At 44.8% G+C, this 26,011-nt stretch overlaps 2 protein-coding genes across 4 annotated transcripts in view; both read right to left on the bottom strand.

Annotated features, from left to right (window-relative positions):
* Window positions 1–2,700: 2,700 nt before the first annotated feature.
* Window positions 2,701–14,521, bottom strand: LOC116356524 (serine/arginine repetitive matrix protein 2). The gene is made up of 6 exons (XM_031802236.1): window positions 13,523–14,521; window positions 13,371–13,401; window positions 13,080–13,193; window positions 3,449–6,376; window positions 2,787–3,271; window positions 2,701–2,724 (listed from the first exon to the last, which is right to left on the bottom strand). The coding sequence occupies exons 1-6, from the start codon at window positions 14,231–14,233 to the stop codon at window positions 2,701–2,703; spliced, it is 4,293 nt and encodes a 1,430-aa protein (XP_031658096.1). The 5' UTR covers window positions 14,234–14,521.
* Window positions 14,522–15,118: 597 nt separating this feature from the next.
* LOC109868531 (armadillo repeat protein deleted in velo-cardio-facial syndrome) overlaps window positions 15,119–26,011 on the bottom strand; it is a 17,506-nt gene continuing 6,613 nt past the window's right edge. The window contains exons 4-18 of one of the 3 annotated variants that reach the window (XM_020458156.2): window positions 25,422–26,011; window positions 23,920–24,398; window positions 23,644–23,827; window positions 23,350–23,467; window positions 23,011–23,179; window positions 22,827–22,844; window positions 22,413–22,484; window positions 17,611–17,738; window positions 17,200–17,350; window positions 16,768–16,960; window positions 16,535–16,646; window positions 16,286–16,373; window positions 16,099–16,175; window positions 15,881–15,999; window positions 15,120–15,791 (exon numbers count right to left, since the gene is read on the bottom strand). The exon at window positions 25,422–26,011 is cut by the window's right edge and continues 33 nt beyond it. In XM_020458156.2, coding sequence (XP_020313745.1) covers window positions 15,907–15,999; window positions 16,099–16,175; window positions 16,286–16,373; window positions 16,535–16,646; window positions 16,768–16,960; window positions 17,200–17,350; window positions 17,611–17,738; window positions 22,413–22,484; window positions 22,827–22,844; window positions 23,011–23,179; window positions 23,350–23,467; window positions 23,644–23,827; window positions 23,920–24,398; window positions 25,422–26,011 — 2,472 coding nt within the window. In that variant the 3' untranslated portion in view covers window positions 15,120–15,791; window positions 15,881–15,906. Of the gene's footprint in view, window positions 15,792–15,880; window positions 16,000–16,098; window positions 16,176–16,254; window positions 16,374–16,534; window positions 16,647–16,767; window positions 16,961–17,199; window positions 17,351–17,610; window positions 17,739–22,412; window positions 22,485–22,826; window positions 22,845–23,010; window positions 23,180–23,349; window positions 23,468–23,643; window positions 23,828–23,919; window positions 24,399–25,421 lie in introns of all 3 variants that reach the window. The other 2 variants (XR_004205075.1, XM_031803308.1) reach the window with 2 other exon arrangements.

Below are 26,011 nucleotides of genomic sequence, written 5' to 3'. Positions count from 1 at the left end.
TCCTGCATAAAGGGACGACAGTACATCGTGTAAATGGTTTAACTGCATGATGAAAGTTGTTAAAATACATATAGGCTTTACTTTCAAAAGGAGAGAAAAAGGTTGACGAGCTGTGGTATACCATAATTACCAATCCCATCAGAAGTCAGTGAATGAGACATAATTTAGCTTGGAAAACATGTTACCAAATGTCCCCAGGGTACAAGCAGAGAGAGCAACATCAATTCGGTATCAAACAATCTGTGTCTATATCCTTACAAACCAATTGTGTTGAGCCCCAGTACTATTCATATGCGAGCCAATCATTTACAGGACCTGGGGAAACCATAAAAATACATCAACCGCGTGCTCTAGCAGGGGTGCAAAGTGCTGTAGCTCAAATACAACATAATTATGCAAATAAGCGATGTGAAAGTACAAGTGATACATTTCATGCTCCTAAGGGATCATTTGATATTCCTCATTTATGGCCCATTCTACTGTACATCTCAGCCATCCAGTTTCGGATTGTTGCAAGTTGTTGAAAATATCTTTTTTCATGTCCAGGACCAGTGGAGCAGGTCGCAGTATTTTGTAAGGGCAACCACAATGTCCTCACTCCCTATCACCATAGGAATGCTTTCACATTGATTTCACGATAGAATTAACTAATTCAATATTTCTCATTGGTATTGACACAGCAACAGTTGAAAGCAACTAATTCCTGTCTTGAAATCTCTTTTCCAAATAAACCTATAATTCTAAGAACAGCTGAAAGTCAAGGTTCCCTGTTCACCGGGAGTTGCCTTGAAACCTCTTTTATCCAGCAAAACACTGACCAGACAATGAGTTAGGGTGGTTGGAATAATGTGAAAGCATTCCAATGGTGACAGGAAGTGAGGACATTGCAGTTGTCCTTGGTAGGAAGGACAACCGCAATGTCCTCACTCCCCGTCACCATTAGGTCTGTGTCTTCTGGCATCCAGTACATTCCAGTAGTTTACTTACACTGTTTAAGAACTGCAGAACACTCTAAAATTCTATGTTCTTGCATCATCAATGTATCAATTCACATCAAGTTAGGTCGGAAGGTAAAGCCAAAGAACATACCAGTATGGACGGGACTGTAAAAACAACATCATCATCCTCCATCAGCAAGCTTCAATTACGGTAGGAAAAAGTGGAGAGTCACTCTGATGTACTACCATGGTGTAGTGCACTATGCATTGTTGACAAACCATGGGTTGCATAAAGTATAAGAGTATAGTCCCGGATTTCATTGATACACTGTAGGCTGATGATTTTGTCAAGCAGAGAGAGAGGTGACTATACAGTAACAAGTGATGTGGAAAAGTTGATCTTGTGCGATGTTGCATGGGGCAGAAATGGAATACACACCAATACCATTTTACTGAAGCCTTCTGCTTGACAATACATGCTACATAATATGTCTATAATATTCCACTTACATCTGAAAAATGTGACAAAGTGACTTGAAACAACCGTAAGAGGTGAAGGGAGTGGTTTGGACAGTCAGTAATGACAAAGCAGAGCGTGTGTGTGTGTCATACATACAATCAGTGCAAATGGAGTCGTTGCACTATCTGACATGAGGAAATGTAGTTGGCTCATGACTGAATGGTTAATATCATGACTGGATGGTTAATATCATGACTGGATGGTTAATATTGTGACTGGATGGTTAATATTGTGACTGGATGGTTAATATCGTGACTGAATGGTTAATAAAGAAACCTCAGACAAGAGTTTGTCTGTGCTGTAGGGTAAGCATATCAGCTTGTCATGTTAACTTATCATCCAAACAAACCTAAACAAAATGTCTTATAGATTTTGGCTCCTCCATAACTCAAAAGTTGTATTGATGTTCAATATCCACATAGAAATGATTCAAAAGCACAGTGCTCTGTACATTTGTTTTGACAATTTGACAATCTGTACATTAAGATTTCATTTCTCCCTTCATTATGACTAGGATTTGGATTAGGTTGGCATGAGACTGCCCTCCTGTGGTCACATGTGCAACCTTCAGCAAGCCCAGCTTCCTGTATTAATTCAGCTAACTGCTTGTCAAAATGAAAGCAAGATCAAATCCATCTAAAAATGAAACCAGTATCACAAGCATTGAAATGATCAATTCAAAGAGCTGAACTGCCAGTACTTACAGCAAATGAATATGTACATAAAGTATTTGACTCTGTATTTATTAGATAATTATATCCAGAGAAAGAGTTAGAAACACAACCCAGGTGTATGAGCAGATGTTCAGCCTGTTAACGTGAACATCTTCTGATTCCACCAGTCAGTCAGTCAAGTCCTGTCTGAACAGCTGCTCTCTGACTCCTTGCAGCTCTGCAGTGTAGCATGCTACAGTATCCTCATCTTCATCCTATCTCCTCTCACCTGGGAATTCACAAAGACAATACTCACAAAATATGAAATAAAGCTGTGAAGAACACATAGGTGTATTGTCCATAAAGTGTGGTACTCTGAGTCTACAGCCTGCACGCATTACACCAGAGAGATATCTTACAGCCAGGGGGTGGCTTTGTGTGTGTAAACATGTATTGTGTGGCTATTATCCCATGTGTGACTCACATCTTTGTATTCTTTCTCAGTGATGGTGCCATTGATTGTGCAGGCCTCTCTTCCCTCTGTATAGAAGAGGATCGATGTGAAAGCACATTGTCAAAGGGTTAATTTCTAGGTAAGGACACTCTTAAAAGGCTTAAAAACAAAACAACAGAGCCGCAAACAAACAGTGAGAGAAATGAATTGCCTTCTTTCACCTGTCCTGTGTGTGTGTGTCCTTTGGTCTGGAGGCTGGTTGGGTGTGGTCTGGAGGCTGGTTGGGTGTGGTCTGGAGGCTGGTTGGGTGTGGTCTGGAGGCTGGTTGGGTGTGGTCTGGAGGCTGGTTTTGTGTGGTCTGGAGGCTGGGGGTTGAGCCCTAAGCCAGGCTCACTGAGTCTTTGCCGGATGAGTCGTAGTTCTTCAGTCCAGGGGGGCTGGATGGGGTCTGAGTTAAAAGCTGATGGGTCAGTGGTGGAGGACGTACCAGGGTCTTCAGGTGAAGGGCAGAGGCCAGGGATGGAGGTGGGTGGCACACCAAGCAGATAGCCCATGGCACTCACAATGGCATGGATGAGCTCCGGACTGCTGGGGCCGGGTCTGAAGCGGGGGGACAGGGGAGGGGACACTGACTCCTGAGGGACCTTCTGTGTTGTAGGGGGGGAGCTGATGTGCTGAGAGTCTGTCTTCTCCCCTGGTACTTTAGCTACAGTATGGAGAGAACAGAGAACAGAAAGATAGATAAGTAGCTATTCAAAATGAACACATACACACTCACTTCTACCCATGTCTCCACCCATCACACACCAGATTTTGTAGAATGACTACTATTACATAGCAACAAAAGTATACTCTTTCACGTACTGAATCCATATTAACTTACATTTAGTCTGAGCTGAGGGTGAGTGCGCGCCTTTGATATTTTTGGAGTATGACTGGGGGCCATTTCTCGCAGGTGGAGGATTCTGGCAGGGTGAGGGTACATTTGGCCAACTCTTATGAGAGCTAGAGGGTTTTTGAGTTGGTGCCCATGGTATTTTGACTTTAGTTCTAAAGTCCTCCTGTCCTGTAGTAGTTTTGTCTTTCTTTCTAAAGCATTCTTTAGGATGATCCTCCCGGCTTGGCTGTGGAATTGGGCCCCGTGCTGGGTGAGGGTGTCTCGGTGAGGGTGGACACCTTTCCCTCTCCCATCTCTCCCTCTCTCTCTCCCATCTCTTCCTGTCCCTCTCTCTCTCCCTGTCCCTCTCTCTCTCTCTGTCCCTCTTTCCATCCCATGGTAATTTGGCAGAATATGAGGCTTTACTCAGAGAACTCCTGGTCTGAGATGGACAGTCATGGGGGATTGCCAGGCCCCTAGAAGTGGGGGTAGTTGTTAGATTCCCCTCACTTCCCCGGAAAGGAGTACCAGTACCCCTATAGTTCAGTGAAATCCCTGTTGGTTTGCTCTTGGGGGAGTAGCTCTTTGGCCTGGGTGTGTCTGGTTTCTGGAAACCTTGACAAATTTTTAGCTCTAAACTCCTGCCTAGAATTGAGGTTGAGGCTGCAGGTCTCCCTTCTGGGTTGTTGCTGGAGGTGCTGGAGGTGGGCTGCATAGATGGGCTCTGATCCTGGATCGGATCTCGGATCCTCGGATCCTGGGTTAATCTGTGAAGAACTCTAGTCTGAGGCTTCTTGGGGGAGCGGATCTTGGGAGAGGGGTTTTTGAGTGAGTGCGTCTTGGGGGAGGTGGTCTTGGATGAGGGAGTCTTGGGGGAGGTGGTCTTGGATGAGGGAGTCTTGGGGGAGCTGGTCTTGGATGAGGGAGTCTTGGGGGAGCTGGTCTTGGATGAGGGAGTCTTGGGGGAGCTGGTCTTGGATGAGGGAGTCTTGGGGGAGCTGGTCTTGGATGAGGGAGTCTTGGGGGAGCGGGTCTTAGGGGAGGAGGTCTTGGATGAAGGAGTCTTAAACAGCCTATGTGTGTCAGTCGGCACCCCATTCAATTCGCTGGAGGGTTTAGCCACCACAGTCCTCTGCTGATAAAGGCCTGTAAATACCTGCTTCAATCTTCTAAGGCTAGGAAGGGGAGGTCTCTCACTCTCCTCCTTTGGTTTTGGCACACAAGCATTGTTAGCAGAACATTTAGTTTTAAGACTAGGGTCACAAGGAGAAGCCTTGATGGTTGGCCGGCTCCCTCCAGCACTTTTTTTTGTAGTTTTTGTGGATAGAACATGTTGTGACACTGCAGAGTCTGCCTTACTACTAACAACACTCTGAGGTTTTGATGGTTTCTTGAAATTACTCTCAGTTTTGTCTGTTTGCTTCTCTGACAAAAAAGGTGCAGGTGTTAATTTAGGTGAATCAGAGGTCTTGGTTTTAGGACTTTTCTTAGGACTTGTCTTATCTTGAGACTTGTGCTTCTGATGTGCTGTAGTTGATTGAGGAGATGACTTCTCAGGGCTTTTAAGTGGACTGCTTTTGAGCTGTGGTATATCATAAGGGTAGGAAAAGATGGAGGTGAGTGTTAGCTTACTGCCTGGGATGGGCGTCCCACGGTCGAGCTCAGTTGAAGAAACATCAGGTGAGGCTGATGATTTCATTGATTTTCGTAGTCGTGGGTCAGCTTGTGGAATCTTAGATTCTTTCAGAGTGGGACTGGCATGTGATGATATGGAAGTCTTAGCTCTGGCAGGAGAACATTTTTCAGTCATTTCCTTTGGTGTTGAAGTCTTCTTCATTTCACTGCTCCTTCTCATCTCAGAATCATCTTTCTTCGCTGTATCTCCTTTAATATTGAACATGTCTGGGTATGGAGTGTTGTCCGCTTGGCATCTAGCTTTAGGGCTTGTTACTGAGTCTTCAGGGTTGGAACTGGTTACTGTCCCTTTAGCTAATGGTGGACAGCTCTCCAGCCCACAACATGTAGTCCTACTTCCTGAGATGTTACTCCTGGTGTGGAACGATGACTCCCTGTGAAAGGTACCATGTTGTGGGGTGCCAGGGGCACTGGAAGATGTCACCTGACTACGTAATGGGGTGCCAGGGGCACTGGAAGATGTCACCTGACTTCGTAATGGGGTGCCAGGGGCACTGGAAGATGTCATCTGACTTCGTAATGGGGTGCCAGGGGCACTGGAAGATGTCATCTGACTTCGTAATGGGGTGCCAGAAACACTGGAAGATGTCACCTGACTTCGTAATGGGGTGCCAGAAACACTGGAAGATGTCACCTGACTTCGTAATGGGGTGCCAGGGGCACTGGAAGATGTCACCTGACTTCGTAATGGGGTGCCAGAAACACTGGAAGATGTCACCTGACTTCGTAATGGGGTGCAAGGGGCACTGGAAGATGTCACCTGACTTCGTAATGGGGTGCCAGGGGCACTGGAAGATGTCACTTGACTTCGTAATGGGGTGCCAAGGGCACTGGAAGATGTCACCTGACTTCGTAATGGGGTGCAAGGGGCACTGGAAGATGTCACCTGACTTCGTAATGGGGTGCCAGGGGCACTGGAAGATGTCACTTGACTTCGTAATGGGGTGCCAGGGGCACTGGAGGTGAAAGAGTGGGGGTAAAGTGGCGTGCTAGGACAACTGGAAGGCGTACTGAGAGAGAAGGAAGGGGAAAATATTGGGATGTTGGGAGATGTGTTAGAAAGAGGAGCAGGGTGGGGAGGAGTGCTGGTAGCTATGGGAGAGAGGAAGGGGGAGTGGGTATAGAGTGGGCTGAGCATGACACTGCCATCAGATGCTGGGGAGTCCGAGGCACTGCTGTCTAGCTGTCGGCGCCATGACCGGCGGTCCCATCTCCTCACCTGGCTGGGGGGTAAGCAACCTGACCAAAAGAAAACCATGCACCAAAATCAATGACAAACTGTCAACATCCTCTGACTGCTCTATTGGGGCCCCTCATGGATACTTTTGGGGCCCACTTTTATCCAATTTATAGCTACATAAATGACCTGCCCTCTGAATGTCCCGAGATCAAAATGCAGATGTATGCATACCAGTGGTGCACGGGTGAGCTGTTTGTTCACCCACACCTGTCCGCAATTGCTAATAACCCATCCCCAACCGCCCAACTATGTGTGATAAAGTGAAAATCTGAGGCCCTCATCCGACCCTAACCCGCAAATATAGAACATGTGCCATAGGCTACAGTCACAGACTGCAGAACGATTTTTTGACAGGGGGTGCAGGATTATTTTGCCTGATTTAGATATGTTTCTGCTTATAACTTGCAGACTTGTTTACGTGTTGCTACGTTTTGTTGCCAACCTTACTTTGCTACCTGACAACTTTACAGGTTTTTACTTTTTAATTACAGTTTATATTTTTTCCCTCAACTTTTTTTTCATTCAACTTTTTCACTCCGGACGCTTTATCTGGACGTGGTTCGTCAGGACCTCCAACAGCCGAAGCTAAGTAGTAACATTAACATGATGCCTTCTAATTGCAGTCGCTGTACTCATAATATACAGGAGAACGATCACCTTACGGCGAGGATAGCTGTGCTGTAAGCCCAGCTTGAGACACAATCATTAGGCAAGGGTAATTTCAGTGTAGGAAAGGATGAAACAGCGTCTGTGCCACCAGTAAGTACAGATAGTAACGTTAGTATAAATCCCCTCGCACGGTCCCCGCAGCCGGACAACTTTCTCACGGTTTCTGGAGGGAAATGTTGTAGGAACGCTTAACCATTCAGCCGACAGAAACTTTCAACCGGTTTTCACCATTAACAAATGAGTCAGTCAGAGGCCGAGCCTTCTCTTGTCTCTACTCCTCCCGTTACGGGGTCTGGGACGCCGAAGCTTCCCACCATTAGCTCTGACAAATTGAAAACTCTAGTCATTGGCGACATAGACTTAAAACGAATCATCCAGCGATCATACACTGTTTACCAGGGGGCAGGGCTACCGACGTTAAGGCTAATCTGAAGATGGTGCTGGCTAAAGCTAAAACTGGCGAGTGGAGAGTATAGAGATATTGTTATCCACGTCGGCACCAACGATGTTAGGATGAAACAGTCAGAGATCACCAAGCGCAACATAGCTTCAGCGTGTAAATCAGCTAGAAAGATGTGTCGGCATCGAGTAATTGTCTCTGGCCCCCTCCCAGTTAGGGGGAGTGATGTGCTCTACAGCAGTGCTAGCCTCCCTACACTGGCTTCCTGTCAAGGCAAGGGCTGATTTCAAGGTTTTACTGCTAACCTACAAAGCATTACATCGGCTTGCTCCTACCTATCTCTCTGATTTGGTCCTGCCGTACATACCTACACGTACGCTACGGTCATAAGATGCAGGCCTCCTAATTGTCCCTAGAATTTCTAAGCAAACAGCTGGAGGCAGGACTTTCTCCTATAGAGCTCAATTTTTATGGAATGGTCTGCCTACCCATGTGAGAGACGCAAACTCGGTCTCAACCTTTAAGTCTTTCCTGAAGACTCATCTCTTCAGTGGGTCATATGATTGAGTGTAGTCTGGCCCAGGAGTGTGAAGGTGAACGGAAAGGCTCTGGAGCAACGAACCGCCCTTGCTGTCTCTGCCTGGCCGGTTCCCCTCCATCCACTGCCTCTAACCCTATTACAGGAGCTGAGTCACTGGCTTACTAGTGCTCTTTCATGCCGTCAGTAGGAGGGGTGCGTCACTTGAGTGGGTTGAGTCACTGATGTGATCTTCCTGTCTGGGTTGGCGCCCCCCCTTGGGTTGTGCCGTGGCGGAGATATTTGTGGGCTATACTCGGCCTTGTCTCAGGATGGTAAAGTTGGTGGTTGAAGATATCCCTCTAGTGGTGTGGGGGCTGTGCTTTGGCAAAGTGTGTGGAGTTATATCCTTCCTGTTTGGCCCTGTCTGGGGGTATCATCGGATGGGGCCACAGTGTCTCCTGACCCCTCCTGTCTCAGCCTCCAGTATTTATGCTGCAGTAGTTTATGTGTCGGGGGGCTAGGGTCAGTTTGTTATATCTGGAGTACTTCTCCTGTCCTATCCGGTGTCCTGTGTGAATTTAAGTATGCTCTCTCTAATTCTCTCTTTCTCTCTTTCTTTCTCTCGGAGGACCTGAGCCCTAGGACCGTGCCTCAGGACTAACATTTGAACATCTTGGCCATGTTCTGTTATAATCTCCACCCGGCACAGCCAGAAGAGGACTGGCCACCCCACATGGTTCCTCTCTAGGTTTCTTCCTAGGTTTTGGCCTTTCTTGGGAGTTTTTCCTAGCCACCGTGCTTCTACACCTGCATTGCTTACTGTTTGGGGTTTTAGGCTGGGTTTCTGTACAGCACTTTGAGATATCAGCTGATGTACGAAGGGCTATATAAATACATTTGATTTGATTTAATTTAATTTCCAACATTTTGGTAGGCTATTTGTTAGTTAACTTGTCTATAATTGTCACACCCTGACCGTAGTATTCTTTGTTTTCCTTGTTATTTTGGTTAGGTCAGGGTGTGACATGGGGGATTTATGTGTTTTGTCTTGTCTAGGGTTTGTTGTATGTTTATGGGGTTGTTTCCTTTCTAGGTAGTTTGTATGTCTATGGTTGCCTAGATTGGTTGTCAATTAGAGGCAGCTGTCTATCGTTGTCTCTGATTGGGAACCATATTTAGGCAGCCATATTCTGTGGGTACTTTGTGGGTGATTGTCTTCTGTCTTTGTGTCATTGCACCAGATAGGACTGTTTTGGTTTTCACATTTGTTGTGTTGTATTTTGTAGTGTTATCGTCTATATTAAAGATGTTGAACACTAATCACGCTGCATTTTGGTCCTCTTCTCCTTCAATGGAAGAAAACCATTACAATAATTAGATACATGCAGCTTCTCTTCTGTCATTATACTGTATGTTGCCCTAGAAGACTAAATAAACCCCTTGCTCACCAGAATAATGTCATAGATCGATAGAATGAATGCTTCAATCTAGTTGACAGTTCTCTCTGTCAAAGATTTTTCTCTGTTAAAAAGATTTTCTGTACAAAATGTCCAAATAACATCTGTTTGACTGTGAAAACGACCCAATGTGTTTCTGATTAGATTTCAGTTCGGTTTAGATGCATATTTTATGTGTTTGAAATACTATCAGCTTTTATGATTCATTTTTGATAAAGAAAGCACCAAATACTACAGATGGTATCTAACTGAGCATTACATTGTTTCAAGATGCAGAAAGAAATCAGATTTCTTCACTCCTGTTCCCAAGTCCACATTAGCAAGTTAGCCAGTTAGCTTGGATGCTTGAATGCAGTTGTGCTTCATTTGTAAATGATGTCTGTGTTGGAGTGTATTCGTACATTTTAAAAACAAGAAAATTGTGCTGTATGGTTTGCTTAATATAAGGAATTTGAAATGATTCATACTTTTACTTTGATTTTTGATACTTAAGTATATTTCAAATCAAATACTTTTTTACTCAAGTAGTATTTTACTGGGTGACTTTCACTTTTACTGAAGACATTTTCTGTTAAGGTTTCTGTACTTTTACTCAAGTATGACAATTGGGTACTTTTTCCACCACAGCATGCTAGCTACTTCCAGACACAAATGAGACCTGACCATTTTACTCGCCCTAGAGCTGGTTTAGGCTGTTTTCATGTGATGGTGACTGTCACTTTGCTGCTGGAAACAATTTAATAACGTTTTTTTGCCGACATTTACTGACACCAGTCATATTCAACAGGTGTTGCTTTTTCATAAATTCATCAGTTACTCTGCACTCTAGCACCCTCAGACGAGAGTGATCTGAAATCAGAGTAGATAGCCAGAGTGAATTTACGAATGCACCCTTCATCAGGAACAGTGAGACCCATCCACCTGAGATAAGTGTAAAGGGACAGAGGATTGAGGTGGTTTCACATTTGAAATAATTAGGAATAATTATTGACTCTAACCTGTCCTTCAAAAAAGAATACATAAAGTATAATGAACAGTCAAAAGCAGCCTGGTCATTTCAAATTGATCAGGAACCAAATGTCAACAAATGCTGCTAAGCTGTACATGCACTCAATGATTTTGCCCCATCTCTCGTAAAGCTGTACTGTGTATCACAGCAATGAAACCACTGCAAAAGCTCTATAAAAAAAAACTCTGAAAGTGCTGCACTAAAAACCAAACACCTATCACCAATGCAATATCATTAAGAAATACAACCTACTGAGCTTTGACAGCTTCTTATGCCGACACCTCTCTGCTGTTTAAGAACACTCATGACTTTTATCTTTATGCTATTTGCCTCATGACTCCTGCATGCTTTGTTGACTATGAACTTGCTTGCTTACCCAACCGTGGGGCAGTCTATGTTTGTTCCCACACTCAGGACTCTGACTCTCTATTGGTTACACGGACTCTTGGTCTCCCATCCTATTCTAACCACCTCTCATCGCCTTTGTATTCATGTTACCTGATGAAATTGCTGTATAATATGATCTTGTTGCCATCTAATGCACATTCAAATGTTATAAATCAACACTGCAGAGCTCTCCCTGTCCTCTGCCATGCCCTGATTGTATTACTGCTGATTATATCTGGAAATGTGCATATACACCCTGGCCCATCTACTGTTGCTAGCCCCAATTCTGATTTGTGCCCTGATACCTGCTTCACTGATTTCTGCTCTTGTAAAAGCCTGGGTTTTCTGCACACTGACACTAGAAGCTTATTACCTAAAATTGATCAATTGAAAGTGTGGGTTCACAGCTCTTATCCAGATGTGTTGGTCAGTACTGAGATGTGGTTAAGGAAGAGTGTTTTGAACACTGATGTTAACATTTCTGTTTATAACCTTTTTTGGCAAGACAGATCTTCAAAAGGTGGTGGAGTGGCAATCTTTACCAAGGAACACCTTCAGTGCTCGATTGTCTCCACCAAGTCTGTCCCCAAACAATTTGATTTGCTGGTTTTATGCATTAAACTCAGGTTATGGATGTGTCACTTCAAACTTAAAGGTCCTAAATGATGTCACCATTGCCCTTGATTCTAAGCAATGTTGTGCTGCTATTTTTATTGACTTGGCCAAAGCTTTTGATACAGTATACCAGGGCTGCCCAACACTCTTCCTGGAGATCTACTGTCCTGTAGGTTTTCAGTCCAACCCCAATTTAGCATATCTGATTCAGCTAATTACGGTCTTGTTGAGCAGCTAATTAGTCGAATCAGGTGTGTTAAATTAGGGTTGGACTGAAAACCCACAGGATGGTAGATCTCCAGGAAGAGGGTTAGGCAGCCCTGTGGTAGACCATTCCATTCTTGTGGGCCGGCTAAGGAGTATTGGTGTCTCTGATGGGGTCTTTGGCCTGGTTTGCTAACTACCTCTCTGAAAGAGTACAGTGTATGAAGTCAGAACTGCTGCTGACTCTGTAAACTGGACATCTCTGTATACACGGAGCAAGACCCACTGATTGATGCTTATTTATAGAACCTTCTTAGGCCTCACTCCCCCCTAATTGAGATACCTACTGCAGCCCTCATCCTCCACATACAACACCAGTTCTGCCAGTCACATTCTGTTAATGGTCCCCAAAGCACACACATCCCTGGGTCACTCCTCATTTCAGTTCATTGCAGCTAACGACTGGAACGAGCTGCAAAAAACACTCAAACTGGACCGTTTTATCTCCATCTCTTCATTCAAAGACTAAATCATGGACTCTCAGTGACAGTTGTGGCTGCTTCGCGTGATGTATCTACCTTCTTGCCCTTTGTGCTGTTGTCTGTGCCCAATAATGTTTGTACCATGTTTTGTGCTGCTACCATATTGTGCTGCTGCCATGCTATGTTGCTACCATGCTGTTGTCATGTTGTGTTGCTACCATGCAGTGTTTTCATGTGTTGCTGCCATGCTATGTTGTTGTCTTAGGTCTCTCTTTATGTAGTGTTATGGTGTCTCTCTTGTCACGATGTGTGTTTTGTTCTATATTTATTTTTGTTATCATTTTTTAAATCCCAGCCCCCATCCCCGCAGGAGGCATTTTGCCTTCTGGTAGGTCATTATTGTAAATAAGAATTTGTTCTTAACTGACTTGCCAAGTTAAATAAAGGTTAAATAAAATAAAACATTTTTAAAAACTTTCCCCACCACCTCTTAAGCAGTATGTTACATATTGCAAAGACAGTACCAGGACAACAAGAGCTTCAACCAGAGCGGACAGCTCAACTCAGTTTAGGTCCACCAAATTTGGTCAGACAACTTTTCCAGTCAGAGCGTCTGGATTAAGGAACACCCTGCCAACCAGTGTGAGAGTGCTGCTCCTTTGCTAGGCAAACCAGTCATGTGAACAATAAGACATTCAGATACTGATGTCAAACACAGTGGGACCGAGGGTCAACTCTGATGTAATATTATCATTATATTGTCTATTGTTGTATATTTGACATTTTTTATATATATACATATTTTAATATGATGTTATATTTTAGCATTGTATTGATGTATTAATGTTCATTATTTTCAGCCAGGGGACTACAGATGTAAATTTGCTATCTAGCTAAATCTGTTGCAATGGCATGTTGTACATGGTCCCTGACAAATAAACAAATTAATAAATAAAAACCTTTCTCTGACGGCGGACTCCTTCTCCTCTTTCCTCCCTGGTAGGGTTTACAGACAGACCTCCCCTCCCCAGCACCCAGAGGGGCGGTGTGTCTCGCCTGGACACCCGAGGGGCCTAGTAACAAATGATAGGGCAGGGAACAGGTAATTACAATCATTAGTAGAGTAAGCTTGCAAAAAAAGGCAATCACAGACAGAAGAGAAAAGACTGAGTTCCCATTGACATAGCATTAAAAGGACTGTATCATTATTTTTGATGTCTCACACTTGGCGGACTAAAAACCCTAGCTACCTCTTTCAGCATTAGACTCTTCTGATGCCTCCTAAGGAAAGAAAAGTGAGAGATGACAATACGGTAAGATCCAATATGAGAGTCACTAAATCGATTTGTTTAGATCTTTTTTATCCAGGCATGAGTTTAGTCAAATAGAATACAGTGTTTACCTTATAGCAAAGCTGGTCAAGCCTCTCCTTGTGATGTTTGGTCTTCTTCTCGCTGCGCACCGCCTGGTACCATTTCAAACTGTTCTGGTAGCGGCGGGTAAGGTAGGCCGGAGTGGTGCATCGGAACTGGGACTCAGAAGGAGACTCAGAATCCTCGTCGTCGGAGCTGGAGCTAAGCAACTGCAAATCCCTGACAGAGCGGGATAGGGAGGCACCATCTCCTCCGCCTCCCCTGTCCTCACCTCCAGCAGCCTGCACCTTAGCAAGGGATCTGTGTGAGTGGATACCGTCTAGGGGGCTATGGTCTGCAGAGGGGGGCTGCTTGCGTGATGGTGGTCTGGGTGTCACAGGTCTAACCAACTGACCACCAGGGAGGGTTCTCTGCCTGGTGAGCTGCTCTAAGTCTGGCCTCACTGGGATAAAACGGAGGGTGGCCTCGGGATTTTTAAACTTCACTCTTTTATTAGTCAGGTTGGGGGAAGGGTTGGGGACGGGTCGTTTTATTGGACGAGGTCTACAGTGGCGCCTGCCAATAGGGAGGGCTATTGTGTATTTGAGCAAAGGCTTGTCATAAGGTTCTCCTTTCCAGGTCTCTTGCACTGGCATCCAAATCTTGGTCTTGGCTGAGAGAGTGGGTTGAGATAGGGGGTACTTTCTACTGAGACCTGGTGGGGGGAGGGCAGTGATCTGAGCATTCTGAGGAAGGGGCATAGCCCCTTCTCCTGCAAGACTGGGAGCTGGGAATGCTGGATAAAGAGATTTAAATGCCAGAAGAGATAGATGTCAAAATAGACATCTAGCTACTGTACTAAGTTAGATTGTCTAGCTAGCTAATAGTCTTAGAAATTCTTTAAAATCCTCACCAGCTAAATGTGAACTTTCTCTCACATTGTCTCCTCCCTCCTCCTGGAACCTACAGTAAGAAAAAGCAGTGCTTTTCTTAAACTTCTTCCAGCATTATTAGTTAGCTAACTTTTATTTTTGAATTTATGAAACACTGCATTCAAGATTCAAGCTTTAGCTAACGTTAGCTAGCTAGCGCAGTTCAGATAACTTAGGTTAGCTCAAGTTAGCTAATTTAGCTACACGAGATTGATTAATACCAATCAAGCCAATTTTGGGTGGCCGGTCATGTGTTGCTAGCAAGCTGTCAGTGTTAGCAAAACTGATGCTCTGAACTGGAGTACGTGTATTCAAACGTACCTTTTTTTCTCCTTATTTAGCCGGACCTGGGTATATTTTGGTTTCATCTTGTAACAAATATGACATTCATTGACAAAAGTAAACAAAGAAGTGACATCATCAACGGCAGAATTCTTTAAAAAATGCATTATGCTCGAGCAGCTTTTCCAACTTGCTGCACCCTTCATTTCATGTTTCTATTCTCGTTCCAGCACAGCAACCATATACAGTATAAATATATGGAGCTGTCCAGCCCTGAAAGTAAAAGGACTATAGCACAGCACCCAAGCAGCATGCTGCGTGAATGATACATTTCCCAACATACATGTTGAATAAACCCCTCGCCCTTGTCCTAACAGAAAGACGAGAAGAACAGAAAATACAGTATAAATGAAGTCCATATAACGTTGAGAAATTGTATGAGAAATTATGGATTTTATTTGCTAACATTATCAATTTAACATCGCGATGCAAGAACAAACACTGCATAAAGCAAAGTCATCGAGTCAACTCCTTAATAAATGGCACTATTACTTAGTATATTATTATATGGAGGTATCCATTGTATTTGTGGTGACAAGATAACGTTCACAACTGTTAATAAATAACATGAATATTACAATATAAATGCCTTAATTTAGAATATTAACAATATTTTATTACACATGTACAATCCCATTTCCAACTAGTCTCTCACATAAAACAGATGCACACCTTGCAGGAGTAAAACAATACAACATGTTAATTCTAGAATAGGGCAGGTCAGGTAAATAAAACCAAAATGTTTTGACAAATCCTAACTTCCTGGCCTACATTCAGCTGTGTCACTCCACTCATCCCGCTGTCCAGTATGTGCACGTTTATTTATTTTCTAAGTAGGAGAGGCTCTGATCAACATCAGTTAGAGTTTCACATTGAAAATGTAAATGCCAGTCCATATTCACTCTATTCTTATTTTACTGGGGGGAGAATAAACCATGTTGTCCTAAATGGTGAGTTGACCGACAGAATGTCCATCTAAAGGATAAACACCACAATGACCTCCACAAATGTTGACGTTTCACTTCCTCTTTTACCAGCACATCTCCTGCAAAAAAAAGAAAAAAGACAAAGGACATGCATCACACCGACGTGTAAAACATCATTCCTAAAATAGTTCTGTGAAATTGGATTTACCTGCACTACAATCCTTTCTACCAGTCTCAGACCCAGGAGTCGAGGGGTGGAGGTTTGCGCTCCACCAGGCCCACTGCAGGTCTTCCAGCCCGGATGAAGTGCTTCCTCTCTAGGATACTCTACGACAAAATGTGAGTGTGTGTTTAGTTAAATGTGAGTCCCCATTGAAGAACTCTTGACCGTACGTATAGTAAGGCGCTCTGCACATTGTTACTGACCTGGAGAGGCTCTCTCTCCATCATGTGGCCTGGCCCATCACCCACTCTGTCCCCTTGCTCCACAGTGGAGTATCCATCTGTGGGAAAGACAGAGAGAATACAATAAACAAAGGCCATTTTACATTCAAATGACAAACAAGGAATAGGCACACCCACACTTATGCTGAAGCTACAGTCTCATGGTGACCTTGATTTTTCTCCATCAGAGGCAGTGTGATGTCATCATAGCCTGACTTTCCGCTCTTGGGTTTTTTGGGCATTCCACTAGTTGTTGACTGAGAGTAAAAAAGAGAGAAAACACAGTATGCCATTAGGAACTAATGTTGTCCCATACAGTGCTCAAGTTACAAATCAATAACAGAGTTGTGTTTGTGCCACCCATTTGGACTGTGTAGTGAATGGGGAATACAGCCTTCTACAGCATGCCATGCCATACCTTAAAGTGGCTCTTGTTCCAGCCTCCCTTGTAGAGACTGTTTCTTAGGTCCTTGTAAGCCCACACAGTCTGCAGGACATGAGATGCTGCTTTGGTCTCTCGCCCAGATTGGCTAGCAAAGAAACAACAGAATCAACCAGAGCCAGCATAATGGAGAAAACACAGCACTGTGGACTGAGCATCTAGCCAATTGAAACCAACACCATATAAGATATTATGCTATGAAAATCTACCTTGTCTTGTTGATGGCTACCAGTTTCTGGATGGCGTGGCCCTGTATGAGACCTCGGGCGTTCTCAGGGCTGTCTGAGATGATCTCATGGATAGTGTTCAGAATGGCCACCACGGTGTCCCCTTCCAGGTTCTTGGCTGGCCTCTGTTGACCACAGGGCAGGTTACTGACCAGGTCCCTCATGGCATAACTCCCTGTGGGGAAAAGAAAATGATCAAATCACCTGTGTGTGTGTGTGTGTGTGTGTGTGTGTGTGTGTGTGTGTGTGTGTGTGTGTGTGTGTGTGTGTGTGTGTGTGTGTGTGTGTGTGTGTGTGTGTGTGTGTGTGTGTGTGTGCGTGCGTGCGTGCGTGCGTGCGTGCGTGCGTGCGTGCGTGCGTGCGTGCGTGTGTGTGTGCGTGTGTGTGTGTGTGTGTGTGTGCGCGTCTATGTACCTATGAGGTCTTTGTTCCGTCGATCTATGGCCAGGTTGCGGAGAGCAATAGCTACAGCCCGGACCACTTTATCACCATCTGAACGCAGTAGCTCCACCAGGACAGGCAGACCTTTCTCCTTCCTCACTGTGGCCCGGATGTAACTGGACCACTTTGAGCAAAGGCACAGAGAGAGAGAATAATAGAACGGTGTAATGTATGACATTTTGTAAAGTCCTATTGTGCTACATATGATTATTAATACATACTTTTATACACATTATAGTTTTTCAACCACAATTCAATCACTCTTAATCAACCCTTCACACAGAGAGCAAGAGGGAGAGAGAGAAAGAGAAAGGGGATGAGAAACAAACAGTCTGTTCTCCCACAGCCTCAGATCAACTGCTTCTACGATTGCCCTTCACTCACAGCCCAGTGTCCTGCAGCGAGGTTCTGCAGCGCTCCGGCTGCTGCCTCGAGGGTGTTGTGGTTCTGACTGCAAGTGAGGAGAGACAAGTACAGCCTCACAACCTCTGGCTGGTAAAGCAGCTCCAGACCTACAGAGAGGGAGAGAGGGAGTGAGGGAGGGAATGAGAGAGAGAGAGAGAAGCACAGAGAACTCTCAGATACATTGGAACTGGTATGATGAGACACAGTGGTTTTCAAGGCACCAGTCAACAGAAGGTTGGATCAGTAACCAGCACATACAGTTAAGCACTTAAAACGCTAATTTCAGACTTCATAGTGAAACACAGATGAGATAAAAACTGATTACTTGTCCCATACTGTTTGTTTTATGTAGTAGAGTATACATTTTCAGACAGCTTGGAGTTTTGCGGGACAATATGAAAAATGCAGTGCAGTTTCCTATGAAACTTTTTTTTTTTTTATTCTTCACATTTTCAAACAGTCCATCTATATTTTCCAACGGAGCTATACATTTGGGTGAGGTTTTTTCTCCCCGGAGTAGCCTCGTTTCACTGCCAAAAATGTCAATGTCAAGGGCCTCCCGGGTGGCGCAGTGGTCTAAGGCTGTGCCACCAGAGACTCTGGGTTCGAGCCCAGGCTCTGTCACGACCGGGAGGCCCATGAGGCGGCAAACAATTGGCCTAGCGTCGTCCGGGTTAGGGAGGGTTTGGCCGGCAGGGATATCCTTGTCTCATCGCACACTAGTAACTCCTGTGGCGGGCTGGGCATAGTGCACGCTGACCAAGTTGCTAGGTGTACGGTGTTTCCTCTGACACATTGGTGTGGCTGACTTCCGGGTTGGATGTGCCCTGTGTTAAGAAGCAGTGCGGCTTGGTTGGGTTGTGTTTCGGAGGACGCATGTCTCTCAACCTTCGCCTCTCCCAAGTCCGTGCGGAAGCTGTAGCGATAAGACAAGACAGTAACTACAACAATTGGATACCACGAAATTGGGCAAAAAAATTATGTCAATGTCAAATACAGGTGGCCTAGTCAAATAATTAACATCCAACATCCAATTACTCTCTCACGGGAATTCCACTAATGGTCCATATGTAGCCAAACGACACTGCTGCTCATTCTGTTGGCTCGAAAATTGATAAATGGTTTAAAAAAAAGTTAAGCCAGAGTCCATAGAGACACATACCAGCTCTACTGGTAGTACTGCTGCTAGCACTCTACTGTCGATGACACAAGCTGTAATTTTACATTTGTTGTTAGCCCAGCTAGCATGGACACTGACAGTTGTGAATCTGATGCAGCCGAAGAGCTACTGCTCCCTTACCCGGGAAAGCACGAACAACATCAAAGAGGCGCAAAGATGATGAGAACTACGTTGATTGGGAGTAGTGCCTTTCCTCAGCCACAGTGTGTTATACTTGCAAAAGTACTATCTCACAACTCGATGAAACCTTCACTCTTGCGCAGACATTTAGAAACAAAACACTCCCATTTGAAAAATAAGCCTCAAGAGTTTTTTTGAGACAGAATTAAGATTACTTTTGAGTATAAAAGCAACAGATACCATTAATAAGAATGCCTTCATCAAACAACACTGTTTCACGACGTATCAGTGACATGGCAGGAGATGTTTTGAAACAACTACTGCTTCGCATACAAGCCAGTGAATTCTATGCATTACAGCTGGATGAGTCAACAGACGTGGCGGGCCTGGCACAGCTCCTGGCCGTTATATTTATGGGGCGTCAATTAAGGAAGGCATTCTCTTCTGCAAACCACTGGAAACCAGGACAAGAGGAGAGGATATTTTTAATGTACTGGACAGCTTTGTGACATCAAATGGACTTTGGTGGTCAAGATGTGTTGGTATCTGTTCTGATGGCGCAAAAGCCATGACAGGTAGACATAGTGGAGTGGTAATGCGCGTCCAAGCAGTTGCTCCCAACGCCACTTGGACACACTGCAGCATCCACCGAGAGGCTCTTGCTGCCAAGGAAATACCTGACAGCTTGAAAGACGTTTTGGACACTACAGTGAAAATGGTTAACTTTATTAAAGCAAGGCCCCTGAACTATTTTCCTCACTATGCAATGATATGAGCAGCGACCATGTAACGCTTTTACAACATACAGAAGTACGCTGGTTATCGAGGGGCAAAGTATTGACACATTTTTTTAAATTGAGAGACGAGCTTAAAGTTTTCTTTAATGACCATAAAGTTCACTTGTCCGACTGTTTGCATGATGACGAGTTTCTCACACGACTGGCCTGTCTGGGTGATGTTTTCTCTCACCTGAATGATCTGAATCTAGGATTTACAGGGACTCTCTGCAACTATATTCAACGTGAGGGACAAAATTGAGGCTATGACTAAGAAATTGGAGCTCTTTTCTGTCTGCATTATCAAGGACAACACACAGGTCTTTCCATCATTGTATGCTTTTTTTGTGCGCAAATGAACAAGGTTACGGACAATATCAAATGTGATATAGCGAAGCACCTGAGTGAGTTGGGTGCGCAAATACGCAGGTAATTTCCCGAAACAGATGACACAAACAGCTGGATTTGTTATCCCTTTCAAGCCCTGCCTCCAGTCCACTTACAGATATCTGAACAAGAGAGCCTCATCGAAATTGCAACAAGCGGTTCTTGAATTTAATCAGAAGCCACTGCCAGATTTCTGGATTGGGCTGCACTCAGAGTATCCTGCGCAAATCGCGCTGTTAACACACTGATGCCCTTTGCAACCACGTACCTATGTGAGAGTGGATTCTCGGCCCTCACTAGCATGATAACTAAATACAGGCACAGACTGTGTGTGGAAAAAGACTGAGACTCTCTCCAATACAACCCAACATTGCAGAGTTATGTGCATCCTTTCAAGCACACCCTTCTCATTAAGCTGTGGTGAGTCATTCACAATTTTTGATGAACAAATAAGGTTTTAAGATGGCTAAGAGCAAAATGATTGTTTATTATTATATTATTATTTGTGCCCTCTTTGTCATTTTCCACGAGCCGGGTTGTGACAAACTCACACGCATTCTTATGTTTAATAAAACAACATTTGAGAGAGTGCTGACCCTGATGCAGGGGGTACGCAGCTGGAGGTTGAATGTTTGAAGGGGTACGGGACTATACACATTTCGGGAACCACTGCTCTAGAGAATATATGTCGGCTTACACAGTTAGGTTATGAAGCTCCAAATGATTATTGGCTTAGTATTTCAGAAAGACTATACAGTATAATGTACACAACATAGATAATACCCCCAATTAAAGCTCAGCCATGTTTGTGTGTGTACATTTTAGATATTCACACTGCGTTTATGTTGAAGGAATATTCTGCCTTTGCAAAAGGGATGTGGACTGTGCATGATATTACAAATGCACAAAGAAAACAAAATGTCTTTTCCAACTCCAAACTTTCACGCAAACACCCCAATTACATGTAAACATGGATCACTATTGCATTATTAACCAATGGGTGCTTTGGGCTCCAACTCTTATCAGCTCTCTGTGCGCTCTTGTCTGCTACAAACGGTACCACCACTCACTTCAACAATATTCACAGACTGTATTATTCTACCGGAGTGAGAGGCTTCTAGCTACACACACATCCCCAGTAGTCATGCTGGAGTATAGAAGGAATCCAAATACTCAGGAATTCTCTCACAGGCTGCCCTCCAGAGGCTTTCCAATGATATTCAGCCAGCTGAAGCCGAAGATGCTGATAGGCTGCCTCTGGCTGGGAGACTTACGTGCTGTCTAATCCTGACCTAGGCATGTAACCTTCTTATCACATTGATTGCAGCCGCAGGCAGGAGTGTGGGATGGCTCCACAGCCAGACACACAGGTTCTGTGGAAGGTATAAGATTTTCTACACACCTGTATAATACCTGACTGGCCACACAGGTCCATCGAGCAGTGCCCGTTCCCTGTGTCATCAGAAACCTTCTCGTACAAGTTCTGGTGGACCACGGCCAAACCTTCCCTCTAAACCTGTCTGGACTTGTACATCAAAAGACATCAACCATGCTCAGGGAATGATTTTGTATGTGTATATGTATATTCATGTATCTGATTATGTTCCAATGCCATATAGAAGAGAGTTGTATAATCTAATCAGTTATACAACTCTCTTTTTTACTAAGGTATAATCTATTCAGTTATACAACTCTCTTTTTTACTAAGGTATAATCTATTCAGTTATACAACTCTCTTTTTTACTAAGGTATAATCTTCTGTTGGAACTTCTGAATGTCAATGACTAGTTTAGAATCCTGTCAATAGTCTGCGATATTACACATTATATTTGACATAAAAAAGGCAGCTATAGTGCCTTATCATCACATTGTGGCACAAAATGCATTCAATTGTCCCTTCATTTGATGCTGAATATAAGCTCTACTAGCTGTCTATACTGCTCCATCTCAAACACAGAAGTACATTATTCACAGTATAAGTCTCTTGAGTTGCCACAGCAGTCCCAAAAAAGCTATTCCATATTGTATTGTACTCATACAGTAACTGACACATGGTACGTTTGCATGGACCATGTAGTTCTGCCAAAACATTCATACAACCTATTGTTATCTCTGAATGTTTCAAATACAACCCAACCACTTCAAGACAGTACAACACATTGGAAACTATTCTACATCATGCACAAATACACTTTCCAAATGCCTAATGCCAAGGTTAAGGCTTTGTACAACGTACGTCTTTGGAATGCATCTTGAAGTTACATAAATGCATGTCTTGAATCTTGACCAATCCACAGATCACTAAAGATGTTCCATACCTTTCATTGGTTCTGTGCGTTTGGGTAAATCCAGAGTACCATATTTTTTATCACTTGGTCCATTTCTCCAGCCTAGACAAAACACACACACACACGCAACCATGCACACACACACACACACACACACACACACACACACACACACACACACACACACACACACGCAACCACACACGTACACACATACACACACAATAAATAGGAAAGATCAAAACATGGAAAGTGTATAGAGACATGGAATGTGTAGAAATCTTTTCTAACAATGTGCCAGAAAACCCTAGGTCTTCCATTGAAGCTCAGGTCTTGAGGCAGACAAAAGGGCAAGCAACCACAGAGGTCCTGGTTTCTCATAGTTGACAGAACATTATTATGGATTTTCAGATTGTCAAATATCATTCATTCAGACAGACTTACTTTGACTGAACCACTCCTCTATTGAATGGGGATGGAAGGAAACAAACAAAAGATAAATAAGGAAGACAGTATAGCAACACAGAGTACACACCAGAAATCCCACAATTCTACTGCGTATTACCTGTTGTGCAAACTGCTTGACAACCATTCATATAGCGCCATCATGAGGTCAGATTCAACTCACCCTTTGGCTTCTTCCCTCCAAAACAGTCTGCCTCCTTCTTTTTCTTCTGGTTCCCTCCTAACCCTGGCACCTGATTGGCCACGGGTTCCTGAAATCTCTCCGCCCCCGGCACCTCTTTGTGGACGTGGTAGGAGAGGTTTCTCAGGATGCAGACACAGTTCTCTACCGACTGAGAGAGAGGAGGATAAACAACACAAAGATGCTCATCACAGACAGCAGTTGCATAGAATATAGGGAGGGTCTGATTCTCATTTGTGGTCCAGAATACTTTTGGTTAATGTACTGATTCTCATTCTGGCTATAGTGTTTTCGTTGGGATTTACATGTGTCTGCGTTCACCTTATTGTCGGTCTCCTTGTGTGCGACAGCTGACTGAAGGGCATGGAGGAGTGCGTCCACCAGCCCCTCACACTCCCTCAGTCTCTGCCGAGCCTCTGCCCCATCTGAGCTCACATTCCTGGGGGAACACAGCTCTATTAGTGGTGCGGATGAAGTTAGCATAGCATCGCTATCAGTATCTCATTTACCATTACGTCCAATTTAGAAACGTCCAATTTAGGGAGCAATGAACCCTGAAATAGTTCTTGTGTAAGGTTCCATTATCTTTTCATCTATGTAGCTGCTATACTTTGCCTGAGACATCCTGAGGTGTTCTTGAACACGGTGGTCCACTCTGTCTCCTGGGGTCTGGAGTGCTCAGTAGGGTCTCTCCTCCAGCCAGAGTTGGGGATGATGACCTCATCAGTCAGTGTCTGGAGCCCATGGTTGATGATCATCATCTTCAGAGGCTCATGGGAGGAGAGGTTCCACAGGGTCCCTATAGGTAAAAAGTATACGCGATTTGTCCGAATGCTATACAGAAGGTGTTTGGGTAATCAGGGTGAATCTTTAGTCATAGGCTCACTGTACCTGTGACCAGCTCTCTGACCTCCATGTTACTGGACTTTCTCAGCAGTCTGACTAGGGCGGGGATGCCGTCACAGTTCTTGATGGCCACCTTGTTGTGGTGGTCTTTCCCGTAGGAGATGTTCCTCAGGGCTCCACAGGCCTTGCGGTGGACCTCGGCTTTAGGGTGGTCCAGGAGGCCCACCAGTACTGGAACCCCCTTCAGCTGCCTGACGTCCTGCTTCATGTGGTCGTTCTCGTAGCACAGGTGCTGCAAGTAGGCGGCGGCGTTGGACTTGACCGGGTCCATGGGGTGGCTGAGCATGGTGATGACCTCCCTCAGGTTGGGGTCCCTCCAGCGGGGGTCCTTACGGATGCTGTCCAGGCTGACCATGCTGCAGCGCTTGTGGGGGAACTGTAGCATCTGGGCCCTGGACATGGCCTGGAAGAAGGAGGTGGGGTCTCCGTCCACCTGGGACATGAGGGCCTCCTCGTATCCCCCTCTGGAGAAATAGAGAGTGAAGGAGAGGTTAAGTGTGTGGGGGGAGGGGGGGGCTGAGACAAGGACAAGAGATGGGCCTATATGTAGAGACAGACAGAATGCACAGAAAGCAATTTGATGTGTTCTCTGAATAGTTGTGCAAACAGATATTTTATCTGGACAGCTTGAGTTCCAGATAGATGGAGAGAAAGAGAGAGAGCAGAAGACAGGCGTTGGAAGCGACGGGGCGCTAGATAGCTAAGTATCCTCTGTAAACAGCTCATTGACAGCTTACAAGCTGAGGAATGTGCTGCTGTCAGTCAGTGATACAGGTGTAACCTCCTTATTTATTGACTGGTGGCCTCCCCTGATTGTTACCACCTGCTCCTAAACTGCTGGCCATCTGTCTCGCCCCACCACATGGACTACAGCAGCTAGAAGCTCCCACTGAGGCTCAACGCTATGGAACGCAATATACAGAAGTCCACTCATGCAGTTTCAAGCCATACTGAGCTGTGTTGAGTCGTATAGTAGAATTTTCTAAGTCTCCTCTTTTCTTGGTTTTTTCTTTTAAATGTGTCCATAAGCTACATAATCGTATTTTGAGGGTCAGTGTATGGTGAAGTGTACTCTACGGGGTTATCTCTTCACTGAAAACAGCATTTATGTGGTGAATGAAGATAATGATCGTGTACTGGACTGTTCCATTGGTCAATAGCAAACAATACACAGAATGTGTCCTCCTTTTCAAATGACTACCTACACACTGCAAAAATCAATGCCCTGTCTTGTCAAGGGTAAACTCATTTACAGAGAGGTTATTGATATTTGCGCGCCACACATTAGATTTCCTTTTACTACTGTCCATTCTCTGAATGCAAATAAGTCATTTGAATGGGAATAAAGGACTTGACTTTGAATCAATGGATTCCATCACCTTTCCATAGAGCTGACATAACAAGGTCACCAGTCTTTTTAGCTTGGATATGCTGCTAGGGAGTTCTACTGTCATGCATGTGCCGAACTAGCTAGCCCATATCCTAACCTGGTTCTGGATGGCTCCATCAGGAGCTCCATGGTAGTGATGGGTCTGAGATAGTGGATTCCCCCCAGGGTGGCATAGCTGGAGGTGGGGTAGTCAGCCTTTACATCCTGGGCGTCCCCTGGTCCTTCCCCCTCGGTCTGGTTAGTCAGGCCCACCTGGCCGTAGTTGTCCCTGGGTAGGGGCAGGGTGTAGTGGCCTCCAGGCTGGTTCTGGTAGTTCCTGGAGGGCCAGTAGGTGTGGAGGGAGCTATGGTGGACACCTCCTCGAGACAGGCTGCCATACCCAGAACACACATCACCTCCAAGGCCAGGAAAGGGAGGGTCGGGGAGGGTGTAGATGCTGTTCTGCCTCTCAGAGAACTCTGTGTTGGGATCACGGTCTGTGTTGTTATAGGGAGGGGGAAGAGTGGTGATGGTAGCAGTGGTTGTGATAAGGGGGGTGAGGTACTCAGAGGAGTGTTGGACGTTGGTCAGGGGGCTGGGCTGCAGAGATTGGTTGTCTGGACACATGGGAACCTGGGTAACCGGGGGATGCTGAGGGGCTGGGGGAAGCTGTGGGGTGGGTGTGTCTGGGGTGTTCGGAGTGTCTGC

This window comes from Oncorhynchus kisutch, linkage group LG23 (assembly GCF_002021735.2).
Source record: "Oncorhynchus kisutch isolate 150728-3 linkage group LG23, Okis_V2, whole genome shotgun sequence".
Lineage (NCBI taxonomy): Eukaryota > Metazoa > Chordata > Actinopteri > Salmoniformes > Salmonidae > Oncorhynchus > Oncorhynchus kisutch.
The sequence above is the reverse complement of the archived record's forward strand: the minus strand, read 5'-3'. Positions and strand labels throughout refer to the sequence as shown.